Consider the following 22687-nt stretch of genomic DNA (forward strand, 5'->3'; position numbering starts at 1 on the left):
ACAAACAGTCGTGGTCCGTCAATAAAATACATTTTCATTGACCAAATAATGACAAGCTTGTTAGAAGTATCCGGTGTTGTTCATAACCAGGAAGTACGGTCAGGGTGTCACGTGATCATGTAAAGATGGCCGCAGTGATGTGGTAAGATGCTCCTTATTCACCTAAAAATATGAAACAAACTATTTCAGCGTTAATCTTGATAACGCGCTATCCTGTCATTGCAAGTTCCTCTTGTTTTATTGGAGCTGGGACGCATCTATTTCTCTTGTAAATGTCAACTTATGTGTGTTTTGTACTACAAGTGAAATGTGACGTTAAAATGTATTACCATTATAACAAAAACACTTCACTTTAGAGGTGACGTCAAATATGAAATAAATAAAGTGCAGTAGTAAGCATAATCAGACTATACTGTTTGGTAACATGATGTGTTAAGAAATGTAAAATCACAGTACTATTCAAAGCCAGGCCCAGTAGAACCTGTTGACTCCTCTTAATCTTATTACTAAGAGTTATTATTACTGTTATCATTACTGTGATGCAGGCGTTCTCGTTGGCGCAACTATGAAGAAGAGCTGCAGAGGACCCGTCTTGAGGCAGCTCTACTGGAAGTGGCTGACTACCATCCCCTTAAACCTATATTGGTAAATGACATACTCCATGATACGGCTATCTTTTTACCTTTACCATTAATACAGTTCCATTGTTTTTTTTATTATACTTCACGTCACGACAAAAGTTAACTCACACCATTTTGTTAGTGGCAGGAGCATTATCCATCCATCCATTTTCTACCGCTTGTCCCGTTCGGGGTCGTGGGGGTTGCTGGAGCCTATCTCAGCTGCTTCGGGCGGAAGGTGGGGTACACCCTGGACAAGTCACCACCTCATCGCAGGGCCAACACAGCAAGACAGACAACATTCACACTCACATTCACACACTAGGGCATTATCCATCCATCAATTTTCTACCGCTTGTCCCTTCCGGGGTTGCGGGGGGTTGCTGAAGCCTATCTCAGCTGCATTCGGGCGGAAGGCGGTGTACACCCTGGACAAGTCGCCACCTCATCGCAGGGCCAACACAGATAGACAACATTCACACTCACATTCACACACTAGGGCAGTGGTTCTTAACCTTGTTGGAGGTACCGAACCCCAGCAGTTTCATATGTGCATTCACCGAACCCTTCTTTAGTGAAAAATAAAAGTTTATTTTTTTTTTAAATCCAAGACAAAGTTATATGTTTTTTTACTGGTGCACAAAATGAACCACAACAAATTACACACCTGCAAATCAGATGGAAAATTAGAGGGAACATTGTTTAGGGGTATCCATAATACGCCGATAGGGAGAAGTTTTTATTTACACGATGAGTCAGGTGTGTCTTGACCTCCGCCGAACCCCTGAGGCCGACTCACCGAACCCCTAGGGTTCGATCGAACCCAGGTTAAGAACCACTGCACTAGGGCATTATACTCATGCTTAAAAATGTGCATTTATACAGTCTAACGGTGACTGGCAGTGTAGGCTCCAGTTCAGCCGGGACCCTAATGCAGGGATATTCAACTGAATCGTTTTGGGGGCCACTATTCCAGAAAGCAAAGGACCGGGGGGGTGGACTTCTCCCTTCACTATTAGTCTTATTTTGTATATTCCAGAGAACCGGCTTCCTCTACAGTAGATGTTTGATTTTGGTCTATTTATGTTCTAAGAGTTACAGGAGTGCTATGCTGTTTTTAAGAATCTGCTGCAAAAATGTGAGTCATTCACCCATTTTTTGGCCACTATTTGAATAGCTCAAGTGATGAAAAAAGGAGGCCCTAAAATGGAACCTTGAGGAACACTACTATCGTAACTATAGAAGTTGCACCAATGACTACTGACTTCATCTGAAGTAAACAAGCTACACACTTAAGATACATAAAGGTAAACATTTTTGCAACTGCCAAAAAGGAGAGGACTTAAAGAGGTGCCTTGAGGAACGCCTTAGTTATGTACATCTTAAATTTGGACCGCGGTGTTCTATATTTGTTAGCAAGGTTAAAATGTCAATGCAAGGATCTGCCAATGTGTTTACAGTGGTCCCAAGTTTATCTTACAACAGGAGCACTCTAGTGTTTTTGGGAATTTGCTGCAAAAAGGTTTGTCTCCTTAATTTTGAACTGAACTCAGGGGTCGTTATGGTGTCATTCCCCGGCCGGATTTGTCCCCCGGGCCACCACTGGAATAGTCCTTCCCTAATAAGTACAAGTGCTATAGAAAATACCTCTTGTTTTAAGTCATCCAGCTTTTTTCGCTTCTTTAATACTGCCAGGTGACAGACACCACAGCCCGCCGTGGCACTCGCAAAGGCAGCACCTCTTCCTCGTCCTCCTCCTCTTCTTCTGTCGCCCCGGACCCACTCAGTTCCATGTTGGATGGAACCGATCCACTGTCCATGTTTGCAGCCGCCTCTGCCAGCGAGACTCCATCGACGATGCACAGTGCAGGGGTCAGTTGCACTTTTGATACCCCATAATTCTCTCACATGCAGTAGAGAAAATGATCATGTGTAGTGGTGAATTACATTCTCAAGGTGGTAAGTGTTGACAAAATACATTGTGTTTGTATGTATGAAAAAAACAACACAATGCTATAAAACTTAGGGTGTTGTGCTCCCAGGACTCGGTAAAGAAGAAAGGGGAAAAGGAGATACAGGCAGTGGGACCAGACTTTGAGCCCTGGTCAATGAAGAGAGGAGAGATCCTGGCAAGGTTCACCACCACTGAAAAACTCTCAATTGTGAGTCATCCTCCAACATTTACACGTTCTCTTGCGTACTTATTATGGTGACGTGCATGCTGAGACAGACAGTTTAGTTTATTTTATTTTTGATTAATACATTTTTCAACATTATGAGAGCCTTCTATACACCCTTTAGTCACCTTTTAATCCAATATAGTCACCTTTTAATCCAATATAGTAATGCTGCATCGGTGGCCACAATACTGAACAGTGTGCTCTGATTGGTTGGATCTCATCTTGTGGCCAATATCACTGCAATATTGATCATTTTAGTTCATTTAGCCATTTTAATGCTTGAATATGCTTAATTTAGGGCCAGAGTGTTGTAGAATATGCTTAAAAAACAGGGAAAAAAATCAGTGATGTGGTGAAGCCATAATATTTTTTTTGCTGTAAAATAAATCAAATAATAATAATAATTATTATTATTATCATTATTAAAAAATGTTGTTGCTTTATTATTTTTTCTAATTCAGTTTTCTGTTTTATTTTCATAGAATCTATGCATGGGCTCCGAGAGAGGTATGTCTGTGTTGTATCTACTGACCAAGAACCTAAATAACACATGTACATAATTTATGGTCAATTATTATATATTTGTGTGTTTTCCCTCCAGGAAATTCCCAGACTCCTGGATCGTCTGCTGTCTCTGAGAAAGTTCGCACTCGCTTAGAAGAACTAGATGATCTAGAAGAGGTTACTTAAAAAAAATCTATATAATAAGAACATATTTCACCTGATATAAAATAAAGTACAGTAGTACTTTAACTGACAAGTACAGTAGTACTTTAACTGACAAGTACAGTAGTACTTTAACTGACTTAATTGGTTCTTTGACGGAGTTCTTAACTCAAAACATGTGTATCTTGTCTCCCAAGTGCTTGCCCTCTTCAAAACCGCACAATTTTAACATGTAACATGCCTTTTAAAAAGAAAAACAAACTTCTACATAAGCAAATATAAAACAATACAATATAATATACTACTAATAACTTCAGTAGTCTACAGCTGTCTTTGAAGAAAGGCTCAAGCTTTCAAAGCAAAAGTCAGCCATCAATGAAAACCCTCCTGGAAATGTATGGAATGTCTTGTTAAGTGATGAAGATTGTCCATGTGCGTACTGATACAGGGATCCCAGAGAGAGCTGCTGAATCTCTCCCAGCAGGAATATGCCAACCGTATAGAGGAGTTGAATCAGTCCCTGAAAGAGGCCTGGGGCTCGGACCAGAAGGTCAAAGCTTTGAAAATTGTTATCCAGGTAGACATTTTTGTGTCAATTATGGGAGAGAAAGTCATCAAAAAACATACATGACGAACATGTGAGGTTTGTCCACCTCTAAGAACCATTGTAACTATGTTTCAGTGCTCCAAGCTTCTATCTGACACCTCTGTGATCCAGTTTTACCCCAGCAAGTTTGTTCTCATCACTGACATACTTGACACCTTTGGTGTGTTAGGAACTTTTTATTTAATGTTTCTGCTTTTTTGTGCAGCTTTTCTGACCCTTTTTTTTGTTTACCACACCCAGGCCGACTTGTGTACGACAGAATATGGAGCATGTGTTCAGACCCAAGACCTTTACCAGGTATGGATTCCATAGCCCCTTTGTGTACTGTCCACCTCATTGATTTCTTGTCCTGCAATATTTTTATTTTGCCAGACACATTCACAGTTGACGATGTTAACGACACAGCCAAGGAGACGTGCCTCAACTGGTTTTTCAAGATTGCCTCCATTAGAGAACTCTTGCCCAGACTGTATCCCAACCTCCAAGTTTCCATTGCTGTGATTATTTTATGTCACATCCAAGATGTTTACAACCCTGTCATCTTCATTTAGGCATCTTTAACCTATATGAGCAGATATGTCGAAGCATCCATCCTTAAGTGTAACCGCTTTCTTAACAAATCGTAAGTACAGTATTGCAGTTTGTTTTGGCTACAGTAGAAGATAATACAACTTTATTATTTATTATATTTATATTTATTATTATATTTATATTATATATATTCATTATATTACTTGTGATTTAGGGCTATATAAATAAACATTGATTGATTGATTGATATTATCACTGTACAAATTGTACAATGAAATTGAAGGTGTAACCCTAATACAATATGTAAAACATATGGTAAATATTATTTAACACTTTCAAATCTATTGTCAGTTTCAATGTATGCAAATATGTAGTGTAAACATGCTGACACATGATATATTTGGTATGGAGGGGAGCAAATATGATGATACACATATAAACATGATTCGGAATGGTGCAAATATGATGATACCCATATGATCATGATATGGAGTGGTGCACATTTGTTGATTGACATATAAACATGATTTGGAATGGTGCAAATATGATAATATCCATATGATCATGATATGGAGTGGTGCAAATTTGATGATACACATATGGTACACTCCACTTCCCGGGTACGGCCACCGATGCTGCCTACTGCTCCCCTCACCTCCCAGGGGGTGAACAAGGGGATGGGTCAAATGCAGAGGACACATTTCACCACACCTAGTGTGTGTGTGACAATCATTGGTACTTTAACTTTAACTCTAATGAACATGATATGGAGTAGTGCACATATAATACTAGAGCTGGGAATCTTTCACCACCTCACGATTTGATTACGATTCAGGAGCTATGATTCGATTAAAATTTGATTATTGATGCATCTTTAATTTATGTATATTGATGCAGTTTTACATTTCTTTTAGTTTTACTAAAAAAGCGTTTATCACTTGTAACTTTTAAAACCGTGCATTTGTAATAAGAAATTCCCATCACATTTCTTAAACTAATGGAAATGTGTGCAAAACTGGAACATAAGTGCCCTATATTTAAGGAGCTGGTCGGATCTCTCAGTGAGGTGGCTCGCTGCAGTAAGCCAAATTTTAGATACTGTCTGTATTACTATATTTACAATAAATAAATCGATTATCGATTATTGACGTTTACTAATCGTTTTAATAATCGTCCATGTCCTGATTGCAGTGCATTTAAAAATTGATTATTTCCCCTACCTCTGCACGATAGACATATGACCATGATATGGCGTAGGGCAAATATGATGATACATGAGTGAACATTGTATGGATTGGTGCAAAAATGGTCATACACATATATTCATGATATGAAGTGGTGCAAATATTTTTTTTTTAACAAACATTTTTAGTTTACCTTTCAAGGTTCACAATTCTCTCATGTTTACACATCATAGGAGTGGGGAAAATATGAAGTTATATATATTAACATGATATGGAATGGCGCAAATTGGATATTACACATATACGAACATAATATGGAGTGGCACAAATATGATAATACACATATGAACATGATTTGGAATGGTAAAAATATGATTAAACCCATATGAACATGATGTGGAGTAGTGTACATATGATAATACACACATGAACATTGTGGTGCAAATGTTCATATGTGTGGTGCACCCATATGAACATTTGCAAATATAATATTAGTGGTGCAAATATAGTATTACACAAATGAACATCAATGGATTAGGGAAAATGGTCATACACATACAATCATGATATAAAGTGGCGCAAATATATTTTTTTGAACAAACATTTTTATTTTACCTTTCAAGATTTGCAACCGTCTCATGTTCACACATCATAGGAGTGGCTCAAATTTGATAATACACATATGAACATGATTTGGAGTGGTGCAAATATGATCATGCACACATGAATATGATACGAAGTGGCATAATTATGATGATGCACATACGTACATATTATGGAGTGCTGCAAATACGATGATACACACATGATAAGGAAAGGCGCAAATATGATGACACATATATGAGCCTAATATAAAGTGGTGCAAAAATTATCATATAAATTATCATAATATGGAGTAGTGCAAATATAATACACATTTCAAAATGATATGGAGTGGTGCACAAACGATACACACATGAACATGTTGTGTAGTGGTGCAAATATGATAATACATATGAACATACAGTATAAGGAGTGGTGCAAATATTATAACACATTAATATAATATGGAGTATCACAAATCCGATAATACACATATGACGGTGATATGGAGTGGCGCAAATATGATAATGCACACATGAATATGATATGGAGTGGTGCAAATATGATAATACACATATGAACATACAGTAATATGATGATAATGCGCATAAAGATAATGTAAAGTGTCACAGATATAATCCACATATGAACATAATTTGGAGTACTACAAATATAACACATTAATATAATATAGAGTGGCAAACAATCGGAAAATACACATATGACAGTGATGCAAATATGATAATTAGTCATTGTTCATGGCAATTTTTGCTCTGGAGTAGAAATGTAGCAATGGTGATTTGCTGAGCTGTTTTTCTTTTATATACAGTATGTCTCCTATGTGAGTACCTATTACTTAAAAAAATAAGTTTAGCTTTTAGTGAGATTTAACATTAACAATAAACCCTACTGCTCCACAGTGGTATTCAGGAGACTCTCCCACGTCTGACTGCCATGATCAGAGGGATTGGGGACCCACTGGTGGCGGCTTACACCCGAGCTTACCTCTGCAGGGTAACACATTTATTAAAAAGTCATATCTCTTTCTTTCCTATTATCACAAGCGTGTATTTTTTCATTGCTGGCAGTGCATTTCTCCCCTAAGACTTCACCTGTCTCCTACTTTAATTCATCCACCTGTTAACATAGTTCTTGCGGACAGTAACCATCAATATTATACAGAAATCCAGTTGACAGTTGAATCCTTATTTGTTTTATGCTAAAAGTTTCTGCACTGTTTATTCAAAAGATTAAAATCTGATTGGATAAACAAAATAAGGTATAATTGAGTGATCCTGATTGTGTTTAGGCGAGCAGATGATAAGGATAAGAATACTAATTATATTCTTTATACGCTGTTTTTCCCATCCAGGTGGGCATGGAGGTCGCCCCCAGCTTGAAAGACAGCTTGAACCGAAACTTCTTTGACCTGCTCGGAACCTTTCGTCAGATAAGCGGGGAGAGCGTTCGCAACCAGCTGCTCACGCAGAGGGTGGAGATGCCTGAATATCTGACTCTTTATTCCCCTGCCATCAACTGGATCTTGCAGTGTAGTGCTGACAGTGCCCCAGAAGTATGTGCTCATCATCATCATCATCCTGCGTGTTCTTTAAAATGAAAGCACATGGTCCTAAAAAAGTTGTCCCAGAGAATTTGAATCGGAATTAAAAGCAAGGAAATCCTCATTCACGTTTTTCTGCAGAATCGTTGGGCCATAATTTTATAGTGTACTACATCATATTTGATCTTATTTAGCTTACTTTGTTTTCCATTTCAGCCTCTCCTGACAGAGATGATGGAGAGATGCAAAAAGCTAGGAAACAAGTAAGTATTATACCAGGGGTTTCCAAAGTGTGGCCCAGGGGCCATTTGCGGCCCACAGCTAATTCTTTAACGGACTGCGGCATGTTCTAAAAATATTATTAAAACATTAAAAAGTGAAATAAAGATCATAAAGGTGAAATGTAATGAGAAGAATTGCAATATTGTCTAATAACCCAGCTGCCATGCAGAAAGGTTTTTTTCTGTAAAGCTGTCATTGCTCAAAAATTAATAATAGGTTCTTATGCATTATTGACCTATTCAAGGCTCCAATTACTTAACATTAAATAATTCACTATGAAATATTTTTTGCCATATAACATTTTCTTTGACAAAAAGGGCATAAAAAACAAACAAAATAATAAAAACTTATAATCGGAGCTGGATCTGAAGCTGATTTAGAGATTTAAGCTCTGGAAGTTTAAAAAAAAGACAGATGTATGACTTATTTTTCACACTTTTGAGTGTGGCACTCTTGGATCTCTGAGAATTTTCGTGGGATTTGTTTTTTTAAACTGTCATTGCTCAAAAACAATAATAAATTGAAATCAATTATGTTTTGTATTATGAAACTATGTAAGGCTCCAATTACTTCACATCATCTTTGAATTTTTCTTGGGGGGGGGGGGGGAATAGTGCACATTTTGTGTTTTGCCATAATTAACAGGGTTTTGACAAACTGCATAAAATATTAAAAATGTATATCGACAGACCTGAAGTTGAGCTAGGGTTTTAAGCTTTGAATTAAAAAAAATAAATATATGACTTATTTTTAAAATTTTTATGACTGAGACCCTTCTGGGTCCCCGGGACCAAACTTGAGAGAAGCCCTAAAGGTTTAAACAAAATCTCTATATTGTCGTGGTTTTGAAAATAAAAAATATCAAAAAGGCCCCCAGTGCTTTGACTTTTTAGTGTGTGTGGCCCTCAGTGGAAATAGTTTGGACACCCCTGTATTATACTGATTAATGTTTTTTCTTTGCCCTAAATCATATTGTGATACAAGTACAACGATGTGCTTTACATTCCACAGTGCCTTGCTTTTGAATTCGGTAATGAGGGCATTCAGGCCGGAGTTTGTCGCCACCAGAGCCACTGACTTCATCGGCATGATAAAAGACTGTGACGAGGCCGGGTTCCCCAAAGTAGGCGCAACTTGTCTTTTTTAAACGTACTTTACACAATAAAGTTAAATGTTTTTGTACCTATATAGGGCACAAAAAGTGAAAAAGTATTTTTCTTCTTACACATTGTAGCATTTGTTATTCGGATCTTTGGGTCGCTGCCTGGCTGTTGCTGACCCTCCAGAATCCGAGAGGCTGACCATCCTAAATGAGGCCTGGAAGGTCGTCACCAAAGTCCGCAGTCCTCGGGTACGGAGAGTTGCATGCTGCATTCACACGTACAGGAAGCTTACATCTATGACAACAACCTGAGTACAGGGGAAACTTGAATAATGAACTTTATTGGTTCTTGAACAGAGTTCGCAAATAGAAAAGTTTGTATATTGAAGCTAATTTCTTTATAAGTAACAATGTAAACATGATCCTCGACAAAGTCCATACTGTAGTAGAAGTGTTTACACTTTGAATACACCATAAAGCGCTAAACAATACTGTGCAGTATATCAAACACACATAACAAGGGCTATCTATTTAATAACCCAAACATCCTCCTTGTATGGAACCACCCTGCTAACACACACTCACAGTCACTAGCCCTGTGGTGCAGTCAGTTTGAAATCAGAAAACTCCTTTACTTTAACAGCCAGTTCGCTACAATTCAGGGATTCCAGACATTTAGGTTTTTAGCGGAATTCAGCTATTCTTCTAGCCAACGTGGTATTTTTTTAAAAATTTCTATATAGAAAGCTCTAAAACAATGCATATTGATCAAGACGCATTGGTTTTGTTTGTTTTGGTCAGTGCCGGTTGCTTTCGTTGACATTTGGGAATGCTCGGAATAGAAATACCGCAAAACTGTGCTATAATACAAGAAAACAAAATGGCTGGATTGCTAGAAAACAGTTTGTAAACATCTTCACATTTTTAGGTATTTGTGTGTTTAACGTGTTACTATAGATAGTGTAGGATTGGTAAATATTGCGTAGGGATTTCGTTTTAAAATACTCGAGGTCGCAACTATTTCAACAAAGAAGGAGAAAGCCAGGTCAGAGAAGCCAAGGAAAAGATAACCAAATTCCACTGCATTCAAATACAGATGTGTCAAGATGTTGCTATACATCATGTACATTTGTATATAGACATCATATTTCATGTACGGTATTCATGAAATACCTTTATTTTGATGTGACAGTAATAAAGAGATGTTTTCAAACCAAACAAAACATTGAACTAATGAAATAAACTAAGGATGTTGTACATTTTGCAATGGTTAACATTGATATGGGGAAGATATTTTCTCAACAGAAGCAATGAGCTACTGATGTTGTGGTACAGTCATGAAAAAGTTTATAGCATCTAATAGATAGTTTTCTTACATTTTTACATAATTTAAGTGTAGGAAACACCTTCCAAAGCGCCTTAAAAATTGTAAAATATTTTCAACATCAGAGGGCAATGTCCCCTGAAACCCCAAAAAGGCCACCTTGATCACCGGCTGATATTTTTCAGTTCCTTTAATCTTATTTTACCTAATTTGGATCCCTGACAATGATTAGGAATACAAAAAATGAATCAATCTTATCTTGCTTATCGACTAATCTTCTTGGTGTGCAGCAGAAGGAAGGGGGAGGAGGCAATGTCAACAACACTGGGTACTTCCTGAATGTTTCCAACCACAGCCGGTCGTTGCTTGCTTTGGCCTCATATTGAGCTAGCAAAAGTAGAAAAATGCTGTAAAAATGCTAAAGAAACCACTTAAAAAGCACACAAAGTAGCACTGAGCACAGTAGCTAACAACCAGAGCAACAGAGATCGATCAGCCCGCCCACAATGCCTGTGCTGCCGGGCACATAATGGCTGTACTGCAAGCCACACAATGGGTGGATGAATTGTTTGTACACTGAGATAAGGTTCGTACACCAAGGCTTATTATTTTTATTCGATCTGTGGTTTGTAAATGGTAAAGTTTGTACCATGATTTCTTGGTAAATGGAGGTTCCATTGTGTTTCAATCCTTGTCACACAGGACTATGTCAACTGTGCTGAGATCTGGATGGAGTTCACTTGCAGACATTTTACGGTGAGTAAATGGTTTCATTCTTGGATGAAGGAAAGGTCTCTAAAGAAACCTTGCTCCCAGAAACGTGAGGTCAACACGGTTCTGGCAGATGTCATCAAACACATGACCCCTGACCGGGCCTTTGAGGATGCCTACCCGCAGGTTGGTACCCTCAACCTGCCCTTTAAACTTTTCAACCTCCTCCTTGCCTGCTCTTCAAGTGACTCCCTTCTTGTCTGCACTCAGCTGCAGTCCGTGATCAGGAAAGTACTCGCCCACTTCAATGACTTCTCTGTCCTCTTCTCCATGGTAAGTGGAGGTTTCTAATCTCTCTCCATAAGCCACAACCCTCTTATGTTCAAGTTGCGTTCTCCCCCAGGAGCGTTTCCTCCCATTTCTGGACATGTTCCAGAAAGACGGTGTGAGGGTGGAGGTCTGCAGATTCATCATGGATGTCTTCATCAAGTAAAATCCCCCTCAGTTTGGTATTTGATGCTGCGTTCCATTTACCTCGGAAGTCGCAGCTGGGAATGACGTCAAAGCATTCCAGTTGCGATGTCGGGAATCAAGATGTCCCCTTGTCTGTATATAAACAACTTTATGAGAAATTATGCACTCCTTCTGCAATTCAAACACGGTGGATGAAGAGGAAACACTGACGCTTTTGCAAGCGACGTACAGCGAATATACCACATGAAATAAATGTAGTTTACGTTACCACTTATAAACATACAACAATCATTGTATATGGCTGATTTACTGGGACAAAAACTAATCAGAAGTACTAATAACGGATATTATAGAAGAGGTTATCATTGTTTACATACAGATTAGCCATTTTTGAAAGCAACTCGGGGGTGTTGAAAATGACTTCCCAAGTCAGAAATTCGACCTCGAGGAGTGTTCCAGTTTAAAGGCAAACTTCGAACTCAGAAATTCCGACCTCCCAGTACAAATGGAGCGCACCAAAAGTAAGCAGACATCCATTAAATGTCATTCATCTTCCCTCTGTTTATCTTGTAGACATCAGCTGGAGCCTACCAGAGACCCGGTCATCCTCAACGCCATGATGCACATTTGCAAGACCATGCATGATTCTGTCAAGTGAGGCACAATGCATTTACCACCGTCTACATCGCTGGTGTTCAAATGCGGCCCAGGGGCCATTTATCATCTTCTTTTTTTTAATTGGCCCGTGTCATATTAAAAAACAAAAACAAATTACCGTATTTTTCGGAGTATAAGTCGCACCGGCCGAAAATGCATAATAAAGAAGGAAAAAAACATATATAAGTCGCATTTTTGGGGGAAGTTTATCTGATAAAACCCAACACCAAGAATAGACATTTGAAAGGCAATTTAAAATAAATAATGAATAGTGAACAACAGGCTGAATAAGTGTACGTTATCCATCCATCCATCCATCCATCTTCTTCCGCTTATCCGAGGTCGGGTCGCGGGGGCAGCAGCCTAAGCAGGGAAGCCCAGACTTCCCTCTCCCCAGCCACTTCGTCCAGCTCCTCCCGGGGGATCCCGAGGCGTTCCCCGGCCAGCCGGGAGACATAGTCTCCCCAACGTGTCCTGGGTCTTCCCCGTGGCCTCCTACCGGTCGGACGTGACCTAAACACCTCCCTAGGGAGGCGTTCGGGTGGCATCCTGACCAGATGTCCGAACCACCTCATCTGGCTCCTCTCGATGTGGAGGAGCAGCGGCTTTACTTTGAGCTCCCCCCGGATGGCAGAGCTTCTCACCCTATCTCTAAGGGAGAGCCCCGCCACCCGGCGGAGGAAACTCATTTCGGCCGCTTGTACCCGTGATCTTGTCCTTTCGGTCATAACCCAAAGCTCATGACCATAGGTGAGGATGGGAACGTAGATCGACCGGTAAATTGAGAGCTTTGCCTTCCGGCTCAGCTCCTTCTTCACCACAACGGATCGATACAGCGTCCGCATTACTGAAGACGCCGCACCGATCCGCCTGTCGATCTCACGATCCACTCTTCCCTCACTCGTGAACAGATGCAGATGATGTGGTCCTGATGGCTTCATCTGGCCAGGATCTTCAGCTCTCGCTGGATCGGTTCGCAGCTGAGTGTGAAGCGACTGGGATGATAATCAGCACCTCCAAGTCCGAATCCATGGTTCTCGCCCGGAAAAGGGTGGAGTGTCATCTCCGGGTTGCGGAGGAGACCCTGCCCCAAGTGGAGGAGTTCAAGTACCTCGAAAGTGTACGTTATATGACGCATAAATAACCAACTGAGAACGTGCCTGGTATGTTAATGTAACAGTCATTCAAATAACTATAACATATAGAACATGCTATATGTTTACCAAACAATCTGTCACTCCTAATCGCTAAATCCCATGAAATCTTATACGTCTAGTCTCTTACGTGAATGAGATAAATAATATTATTTGATATTTTACGGTAATGTGTTAATAATTTCACACATAAGTCGGTCCTGAGTATAAGTCGCACCCCCGGCCAAACTATGAAAAAAAAACTGCGATTTATAGTCCGAAAAATACGTTAGTTATAAATGAAGCATATTAACTTGAACATAACCTGCTTATGTCTTTGAAAAATATCTTTATTATTGCACAATCTCCATGTTTGGGGACAGTCCCAAGTAAATGTGCAAGCAACATTTTTTTTTTGGTTATGTCGACAAAGACGATGAGTCAGCCTGTCCGATATGGGTTCCACTGTATTAGATATTACATTAATTAGCTTTGTCACCTATAACACATAGCGAAGAGGTTAAGGTTTTTTTCAAATAGCTTAGCATATATTGACTAACAATGGGATGAATTTGGCAAGCGAACAAGATTTTGTTTGTGGCCACATTTTGGTCTTTAATATTTCTTATTATCATTATTATAATTACTATGGTTGGAGTTGCTGAAGGGCTCCCATCTGAAACCTAACGTCACCGCCGCACATACACACACTAAGTATGTTTACTTGACCTAAAAAAGTAATTATTGACTTAATTTAGTTGAAAGTAGCTTTTTAAAACACATGTAAAAAATTTGATTAGTTTGTAATATCTCCAAGAATTTGTCTAGAAAAATCTTTAATAAGAAGTTTTCTCTGAATATCCGATTCATGTAGGATTATTATTAGTGGCTAATAATTGTCATAAAAAATTATTAAAATTATATTTAGAGATGTGCCGATCGATCGGTCACCACTCAGTAAGTAAGTTACATTTATTTGTATAGCATCTTTCACAGTATTGGACGATTTTCGTGAAAAGTATGTGATTGCGGTTGCCGATTAATGTATTTTAAAACGGCAATTCCCTCTGGTGAACACTCTTTCATTCTAGTATTAGCGGTTAGCAGCTAATTTATAATTATCAGTACCTCTGCTAGGGGACAAAGGGGAACTGCAATTTTTTGGAATTTTACGTATCATTCGCAATCATTATGACAAAAGGTTTTGTTTTTTTGCATTATAACATGTAAAAATCGACTGGTTCTAGGTAGCTAGAAATGCAGCCAATGGGAGCAATCAATTCTACTTCTAAATCACTTTAAAATGCATTCAAAAACTGTCACCAATACTTCATTTATGTTCCGTTACCTGTATAATAACCAAACTGTAGCGACATTGTTATTGTAAGAGCGAACCCTGAGGAACTCTTTTTTTAACGTACTAACACAACGGCATAAAAGCAAGCTACGGAAAAAGACAAGCTAGCTTATACGTCAGCACGAAACACGTTTGAGTTTGTTATGCACAACACAATGCGATACGACACCAATCTGTACAGACTGAAAAACATGAACAATCATATTACAGTATCTGTAAAGTATTAGCCCACATTTCGTGTTTTGTTTGAACACAACTGAGCTAGCCAGAAAGCATATGTACTGTAGTTGTAACAACACGCATGTGCGTGTATCATGATTGATATTAAAATGTGACTAACTCAATGGACCTTTTTGCGTTTGGTCCAGCTGGCCACGCTGACCTGACTCTCGGTTTTCGTCCGCTCCAAAGTCCCACCCTTCCTTCGTTCTCACTTCTATAAGTAGCAGTTCATCCTTCGTATATTCAGCTTCAAAAAGATAAGATTGTGAATCCTCATTTGTCTTCTTTGTCTGTTACCAAGTATGCCATGATTAGTAAACACTTGTGTTTGTTTCCGAAAGTAGGAACACATTTGTTGCCAGAAGTCGAAAGTGTGTTGCGATGGAAACGAAAATCAATGCGCATAGAAAGTCATTCTCGACAATGACTATAGTGACAAAAATACAATGAATATTGTACATATTACATGTTGTTATGAACGTGTTTGTTACTACATTATATATAGACTTTCAGCGTGTATATAAAACAATGATGGAGGGTTTTGAAGGCTACAACGGTTACTCCTATTAGTGGCATTTTCCAAGTGTTTTTTGTCATATATAAATCCTAAAAAAAAAAAAAAAAAAAAAAAAGCTGTGTTCTTGTCCCTCAGATACAGATACAGAAGTGTAATTTAAACACAACTTTGTCCGGTGCTAGTACAAATGGATTAATCCAATGTTTACCTTTTCTTCAAACGCCTCATCCTGGTTCCGAAATGTTGGCGCTGTGTGTGAATGCATAAATGTAAGCTTTGATGAAGTTATGACGTCTGCGTTGAGTGAACACTGAAGTGTTTCATTCTTCGCTACCAAAAGGAATGCACAATTTTGCATGTTTGCAAGGGGGTTGTAGGTTGTGTTACACATTCCTAATTTAATTCTAACAAAGTAATTATTGAACTTTGAAAGCAAAATGTGTTCTATAACTTGCGTATTTAAATGAAAGAAAATGCATCTTTACAAAAGCCCACGATATAATCATGTGCCCCCCCTAGTGGTTGTCGCCCTAAACAACCACACAGTGTTTATGCCATGGCTTAGCTTTCGATATGAGCATCTTTAATGCACAAAATGTATCAAAGTCCTGCTTCCTTCAGTTTTTCTGTATAATGTTGTGCATCACTGGTCTTCATTTGCAGTGCTCTCACTCTTGAGGATGAAAAAAGATCCCTTTCTCTGCTGATCATCAGCTTTATGCGCTTGGTAAGGACACTCGTCTGTTCCTTGTTATGCTTTTGTGTTCTGAAGTCCCTGTGTTTACTTTAATCCATGGATGTCAAACATGCGGCCAGCGAACAGGTTCAATCCGGCCCGCGAGATGAGTTCGCTAAGTGCAAAATTGAGCTGCATTTTTAAATGAAAGAAACTGCTGTTCTAAAAGTGTCCACTGGATGTCACAATAGCAGTTCTGTTAGGCAAGCAAATCGTTTATATTGGGGCAAGCAAGTATACCAAGTAAGAGGTACACCGTAAAGCAGGGCTGCGACTTCTCCCCCTCAACCCAATGTAAAATAAACAATTGGTAACCTCACTTAAAATGCTGGATGAGACACTGCACAATTGATATAGTTCTGTGAAAATAAGAGATGTCGGCCGATAAATGCTTTAAAATGCAATATCGGAAATTATCGGTATCGGTTTCAACCTCCCGATTTTCCCGGTAGACTCCCGAATTTCAGTGCCCCTCCCGAAAATCTCCCAGGGCAACCATTCTCCCGATTTCCACCCGGACAACATTATTGGGGGCGTGCCTTAAAGGCACTGCCTTTAGCGTCCTCTACAACCTGTCGTCACGTCCGCTTTTCCTCCATACAAACAGCGTGTCGACCCAGTCACATAATATATGCGGCTTTTACACACACATAATTACTCGATCAACAGCCATACAGGTCACACTGAGGGTGGCCGTATAAACAACTTTAACACTATTACAAATATGCGCCACACTGTGAACCCACACCAAACAAGAATGACAAACACATTTCGGGAGAACATCCGCACCGTAATGCAACAGAACAAATACCCAGAACCCCTTGCAGCACTAACTCTTCCAGGACGCTACAATATACACCCCCCGCTACCACCAAACCCCAAATTTAAAGAAAGTGAACAATGGAAATGACAAATGAGTTAGTTGATACAAAAAAGCTTTTTTTTATTTATGCTTAATTTAGATTTTGTTTAATCATAGATGGGCTGTGACTTAAAGTTAAATTGGTTTGTAGAAACACTGAGATTAAGTTTAATTTAATTGTGTTCTTAATAGTCTTTTTTGAAACTGCACCAATTTTTTTCCACATCACTTTTTACTAACTTGGAAGTGTTTTGTCAAGAGGATTATTTGTGATATGTACATTTTCAGAATGTCCTTGTTCTATTTTGGGCCAAAGTAAAACAAAAGAAAACAATCTGTGAAGTTGTCGTAGTAGTATTTTTAAGTTATTATGCCATGATTTTACCCGTGCGGCCCACGTGCGAGTAGATTTTCCTCCATGCGGCCCCTGAGTTCAAATGAGTTTGACACCCCTGCTTTAATCCATAGCTAATAGATGATGACGTTTAGGTTTGTGTTTCCCTTCACCTTACGTCTTCTCTTCCTGTCTGTCATGTTCAGGTGTCCTTCGGCCGTGACTTTGAGCAGCAGTTGAGTTTCTGTGTGGAGGCCAGAGCAACATTCTCTAACCTGGAACCAGTGCTGGTGCAGCTCATTCACGTCAGTATCAAGTTCGCCATGTCGCTGGTTTCGGTTTTAATGTAGAGTACACGCCCTCACTCGCCGCGTGTCGCCATAATCAGACGGTGAACCAGCTGGCCATGGAGACCAGGAGGGTGATGAGGGGCAGCCACTCCCGCAAAACAGCCGCATTCGTCCGGGTGAGTCCAGTTAAACATTCCACCCGTTTGTTCCAGTGCGCCATAGTGACAAGCAACATTTTCTCTTCTCCCTCAGGCGTGTGCTGCCTACACTTTTATTACCATCCCGTCACTCAGCAGCATCTTTAGTCGCCTTAACCTTTATCTGCTGTCTGGTCAGGTAGCGTTGGCCAACCAATGTCTTTCCCAGGGTGAGCACTTTCCCAAAGTTATTGGCATGAGTAGTTGAAGGTTTTGTTTAGGGTGATACTGACATATGGGGCCTTGATACCGATATTAATATGATGCGATATCAGCACAAATATAGCACATAAAGACACACATTTTAGAAAAGGCTTGATGAAGTGAAACTACTTAAAACAGAGAACAACAGTAGGTTTTAAAAACACTAACCCTATGCTGTCTTAAATTTAAGTGTGTTTTTGCGATGAGATTTAGGTAATATGCAGCTATAATTTGATACTTATTTATATTGACAAATGTGCTGTTTTAGACCGCAATACTGTCCAATTAAGGACACTTACTACATATGTCTAGTAGGGCTGGACGATTATGGCAAAAATATCAATCACGATTATTTTGATTGATATTGAAATCACGAATAATTAGACAATTGTTCGTTAATTCGAAAACATGAATAATTGCGTCAACATGAGTATTTATTGTACCACCAAAACTCAACTTGAATATAAATGAGTAAGGAATAAAACACAACAAGTAAAATAATCATAATAATAATAGTAATAACAATACATTTTAAATAACAATAGCAATATAAAAAAATCTATTTTAATTTTAATTCTATTTTTTACCTTTTACACTCATTTTACCACCATAGAATGTGTGCTTTTTGTGTCAACATGAGTATTTATTGTACCACCAAAACTCAACTTGAATATAAATTACCGTAATTTCTGGACTATAAGCCGCACCTGACTATAAGCCGCACCAGCTAAATTTAGGGGGAAATACAGATTGCTCCATATATAAGCCGCACCCGACTATAAGCCGCAGGGTTTTGATGTGTAATTACCGTAGTATATAGGGGTTCCTGCTACCACGGAGGGGATTGTCGGGACAGAGATGACTGTTTGGGAACGCAAAGCGTCCCATTTATTAACAATAAATCTTTCAATCATTCAATCAAACTTTCACATCTTTGACATGGCGAACAGCATTCGTGCAGAGTACAAATAATACAACGGTGCAAAGTAACACAAAGTGCTCGCCTGCACGTTATCAAAATAACCAGCCTACCGGTATATGAAAAGTCAGTCTTTAATCATTGTGTCATCGTCTTCCTCCTGCGTACTAAAACCACCGAAATCCTCTTCGTCGGTGTCGGAGAAGAACAGGCCGTAAATAAGCCGCACCCTTGTATAAGCCGCAGGGACCAGAACGAGGGGAAAAAGTAGCGGCTTATAGTCCGGAAATTACGGTAGTAAGGAATAAAACACAACAAGTAAAATAATCATAATAATAATAATAACAATACATTTTAAATAACAATAGCAATATAAAAAAATCTATTTTAATTTTAATTCTATTTTTTACCTTTTACACTCATTTTACCACCATAGAATGTGTGCTTTTTGTGTCAATTACAATTTCATACAGTGTTTGTTAATTTAATGCCAAAATCCTCACATTTGTTGGTGCGATACATTTTTGGACATTTTTGACCTGTATTTTAGGTCAAAATAATACATCTGAAAATGTATCAGTCAGTGCTTCAAGTGCATTATGCTGGTGTAAGGTACTTTTTTGAAACCTTTATTTTTTGTTAGCACAGTCAGACCGGATGTGGCGCACCACCGCGCTATCATGATGAAGGGGGACGTGTGCTGTGCTGTTGTTTAGCTTGGCGAGTAAAGAGGCGACTTGAGGCTCTTAAAAAAATAAGAGCGAGCCTCTCAAGTTGGCAGCCACTGTTAGATCATTGTTGTTGCATCCGTGATGTCGTTCACAACAACACGAGCAGATGAGATGTATTGTGGGTGTATGGATTGTTGTTGCTAGCTCGAGCTTTGTAGTTTAGTCGCCGTTTCAAATGACCGTCTCGACATTAGCATGTTTTATCAGCTGTGTCGGTGAAACATGAGCACCGGACACATTATTTTCCCAAACAATTGTTTCTTCTCCTCACAATGACAACATTTCACTTACATTTATGTCTACTTCCCTGATATTATTTTGCGTCTATCAGCAGATTCCGTTTTATTGGTCAATTATGTGACTCCATCTGCGGTTACATGTGCGTGGAAATCTTGCCTTACTTTTTTGTTAAGTTTAGTAATTATTGATTAGGCATACCGGTACTAGCTTTGTGACAAATGAAAATAGCAATAATGGTGACATCCAAAAATTCTCAGAGACGTGCTCTTTACTCACTCATTCGCTCCTCATCTGTTTCTCAGTTACACGCTCAGGAATTTGCAATTCGTTTTTTTCGATCATTATAGTTTCATAATTGTGAGAAGCCATAATCGAAATAAAAATTTTATTAACTGTCCAGCCCTAATGTCTTGCTTGTGTGCTATTGTGTGCATAGCTGTTGTGTAGCTGCTAAATCCTAGTAGCCCGCGTATAGCCTTGGATGTTCGCCTTTTGTGCAAAACCCAAAACCAGTGAAGTTGGCACGTTGTGTAATTCGTAAATAAAAACAGAATACAATGATTTGCAAATCCTTTTCAACGTATATTCAATTGAATAGACTGCAAATACAAAATATTTAATGTTCGAACTGAGAAACAATTTTTTTTTTTGCAAATAATCATTCACTTAGAATTTAATGTCAGCAACACATTGCAAAAAAGTTGGCACAGAGACATTTTTACCACTGTGTTACATGGCCTTTCCTTTTAACAACACTCAGTAAATGTTTGGGAACTGAGGAGACCAATTTTTGAAGCTTTTCAGGCGGAATTCTTTCCCATTCTTGCTTGATGTACAGCTTAAGTTGTTCAACAGTCCGGGTCTCTGTTGTCGTATTTTAGGCTTCATATTGCGCCACACATTTTTAATGGGAGACAGGTCTGGACTACAGGCAGGCCAGTCTAGTACCCGCACTCTTTTACTACGAAGCCACACTGTTGTGACACGTGGCTTGGCATTGTCTTGCTGAAATAAGCAGGGGCGTCCATGGTAACGTTGCTTGGATGGCAACATATGTTGCTCCAAAACCTGTATGCACCTTTCAGCATAATGGTGCCTTCACAGATGTGTAAGTTACCCATGTCTTGGGCACTAATACACCCCCATACCATCACAGATGCTGGCTTTTCAACTTTGCGCCTAAAACAATCCGGATGGTTCTTTTCCTCTTTGTTCCGGAGGACACGACGTCCACAGTTTCCAAAACAATTTGAAATGTGGACTCGTCAAACCACAGAACACGTTTCCACCTTGCATCAGTCCATTTTAGATGAGCTGGGGCCCAGCTAAGCTGGCGGCATTTCTGGGTGTTGTTGATAAATGACTTTGGCTTTGCATAGTAGAGTTTTAACTTGCACTTACAGATGTAGCGACAAACTGTAGTTACTGACAGTGGTTTTCTGAAGTGTTCCTGAGCCCATGTGGTGATATTCTTTACATACTGATTCAATGTTGGTTTTCAGCCTTGCTGCTTATTCTCTGAACCTTTTGATGATCTTACGGACCGTAGATGGTGAAATCCCTAAATACCTTGCAATACCTGGTTGAGAAATGTTGTTCTTAAACCATTTTTATACACATTTGTTCACAAAGTGGTGAACCTCGCCCCATCCTTGTTTGTGAATGACTGAGCATTTCATGGAAGCTGCTTTTATACCTAATCATGGCACCCACCTGTTCCTAATTAGCCTGTTCACCTTTGGGATGTTCCAAATAAGCGTTTGATGAGCATTTCTCAACTTTCTCAGCCTTTTTTGCCCTTTTGCCAGTTTTTTTGAAACATGTCGCAGGCATCAAATTCCAACTAATCTAATATTTGCAAAACTAAAGTATTCCAGTTCGAATGTTAAGTATCTTGTCTTTGCAGTGTATTCAATTGAATATATGTTGAAAAGGATGTGCAAATCATTGTATTTAGTTTTTATTTACTAATTAAACAATGTGCCAACTTCACTGGTTTTGGGTTTTGTAAATGACTTCACTGAAATACGAGCAAAGATAAAGATGTGTGTTTTTTGGAGGACATTTAGATGTTAACTGGCTGTCCAGCTTTGCACAAGTAAACAGGCTGCAGGACTGCTTGTATCGGAGCTTATATCAGACATTTTAGATGCAAGCCGATATCAGCTGATACTTTTTTTTTTGTTGCTGATTTCAGTCAATTTCAGATCGCTACACCCCTGGTTGTGTTAGAAATGTAACTCTCAATAGGCCGCAACCTCGTACATAGTGTGAAAGTCTAGTTCACGCTGCATTAAAATGGCTGTCTTCACCTGCAGCGGATGCCTTCTTAAAGGCAGCGGTCAGTCTTCTCCCAGAGGTCCCACGCTCCATCAGTGTGGAGGGGAAGCTTCGCTCCGCTGAGAGTTTCACGCTCGACTTTGTCAACAACTTCCTCTCAACCCTTCTTGTTGTCCCGGTAACA

General features: G+C 39.2%; 1 protein-coding gene across 1 annotated transcript in view; it reads left to right on the top strand.

Annotated features, from left to right (window-relative positions):
* The first annotated feature begins 87 nt into the window (after window positions 1-87).
* The window catches only part of vps35l (VPS35 endosomal protein sorting factor like), a 25613-nt gene continuing 3013 nt past the window's right edge, over window positions 88-22687 (top strand). Inside the window, exons 1-26 of the mRNA XM_062056146.1 lie at window positions 88-142; window positions 546-645; window positions 2316-2492; window positions 2663-2782; window positions 3283-3307; window positions 3402-3481; window positions 3915-4043; window positions 4149-4233; window positions 4314-4370; window positions 4446-4542; window positions 4648-4695; window positions 7291-7384; window positions 7743-7943; window positions 8148-8194; window positions 9225-9336; window positions 9448-9564; window positions 11342-11395; window positions 11456-11536; window positions 11621-11683; window positions 11754-11839; window positions 12398-12478; window positions 16374-16437; window positions 17849-17947; window positions 18031-18108; window positions 18185-18299; window positions 22542-22681. Coding sequence (XP_061912130.1) covers window positions 126-142; window positions 546-645; window positions 2316-2492; window positions 2663-2782; window positions 3283-3307; window positions 3402-3481; window positions 3915-4043; window positions 4149-4233; window positions 4314-4370; window positions 4446-4542; window positions 4648-4695; window positions 7291-7384; window positions 7743-7943; window positions 8148-8194; window positions 9225-9336; window positions 9448-9564; window positions 11342-11395; window positions 11456-11536; window positions 11621-11683; window positions 11754-11839; window positions 12398-12478; window positions 16374-16437; window positions 17849-17947; window positions 18031-18108; window positions 18185-18299; window positions 22542-22681 — 2367 coding nt within the window. The 5' untranslated portion in view covers window positions 88-125. The remainder of the gene's footprint in view (window positions 143-545; window positions 646-2315; window positions 2493-2662; window positions 2783-3282; window positions 3308-3401; window positions 3482-3914; window positions 4044-4148; window positions 4234-4313; window positions 4371-4445; window positions 4543-4647; window positions 4696-7290; window positions 7385-7742; window positions 7944-8147; window positions 8195-9224; window positions 9337-9447; window positions 9565-11341; window positions 11396-11455; window positions 11537-11620; window positions 11684-11753; window positions 11840-12397; window positions 12479-16373; window positions 16438-17848; window positions 17948-18030; window positions 18109-18184; window positions 18300-22541; window positions 22682-22687) is intronic.

Source organism: Entelurus aequoreus, linkage group LG08 (genome assembly GCF_033978785.1).
Source record: "Entelurus aequoreus isolate RoL-2023_Sb linkage group LG08, RoL_Eaeq_v1.1, whole genome shotgun sequence".
Lineage (NCBI taxonomy): Eukaryota > Metazoa > Chordata > Actinopteri > Syngnathiformes > Syngnathidae > Entelurus > Entelurus aequoreus.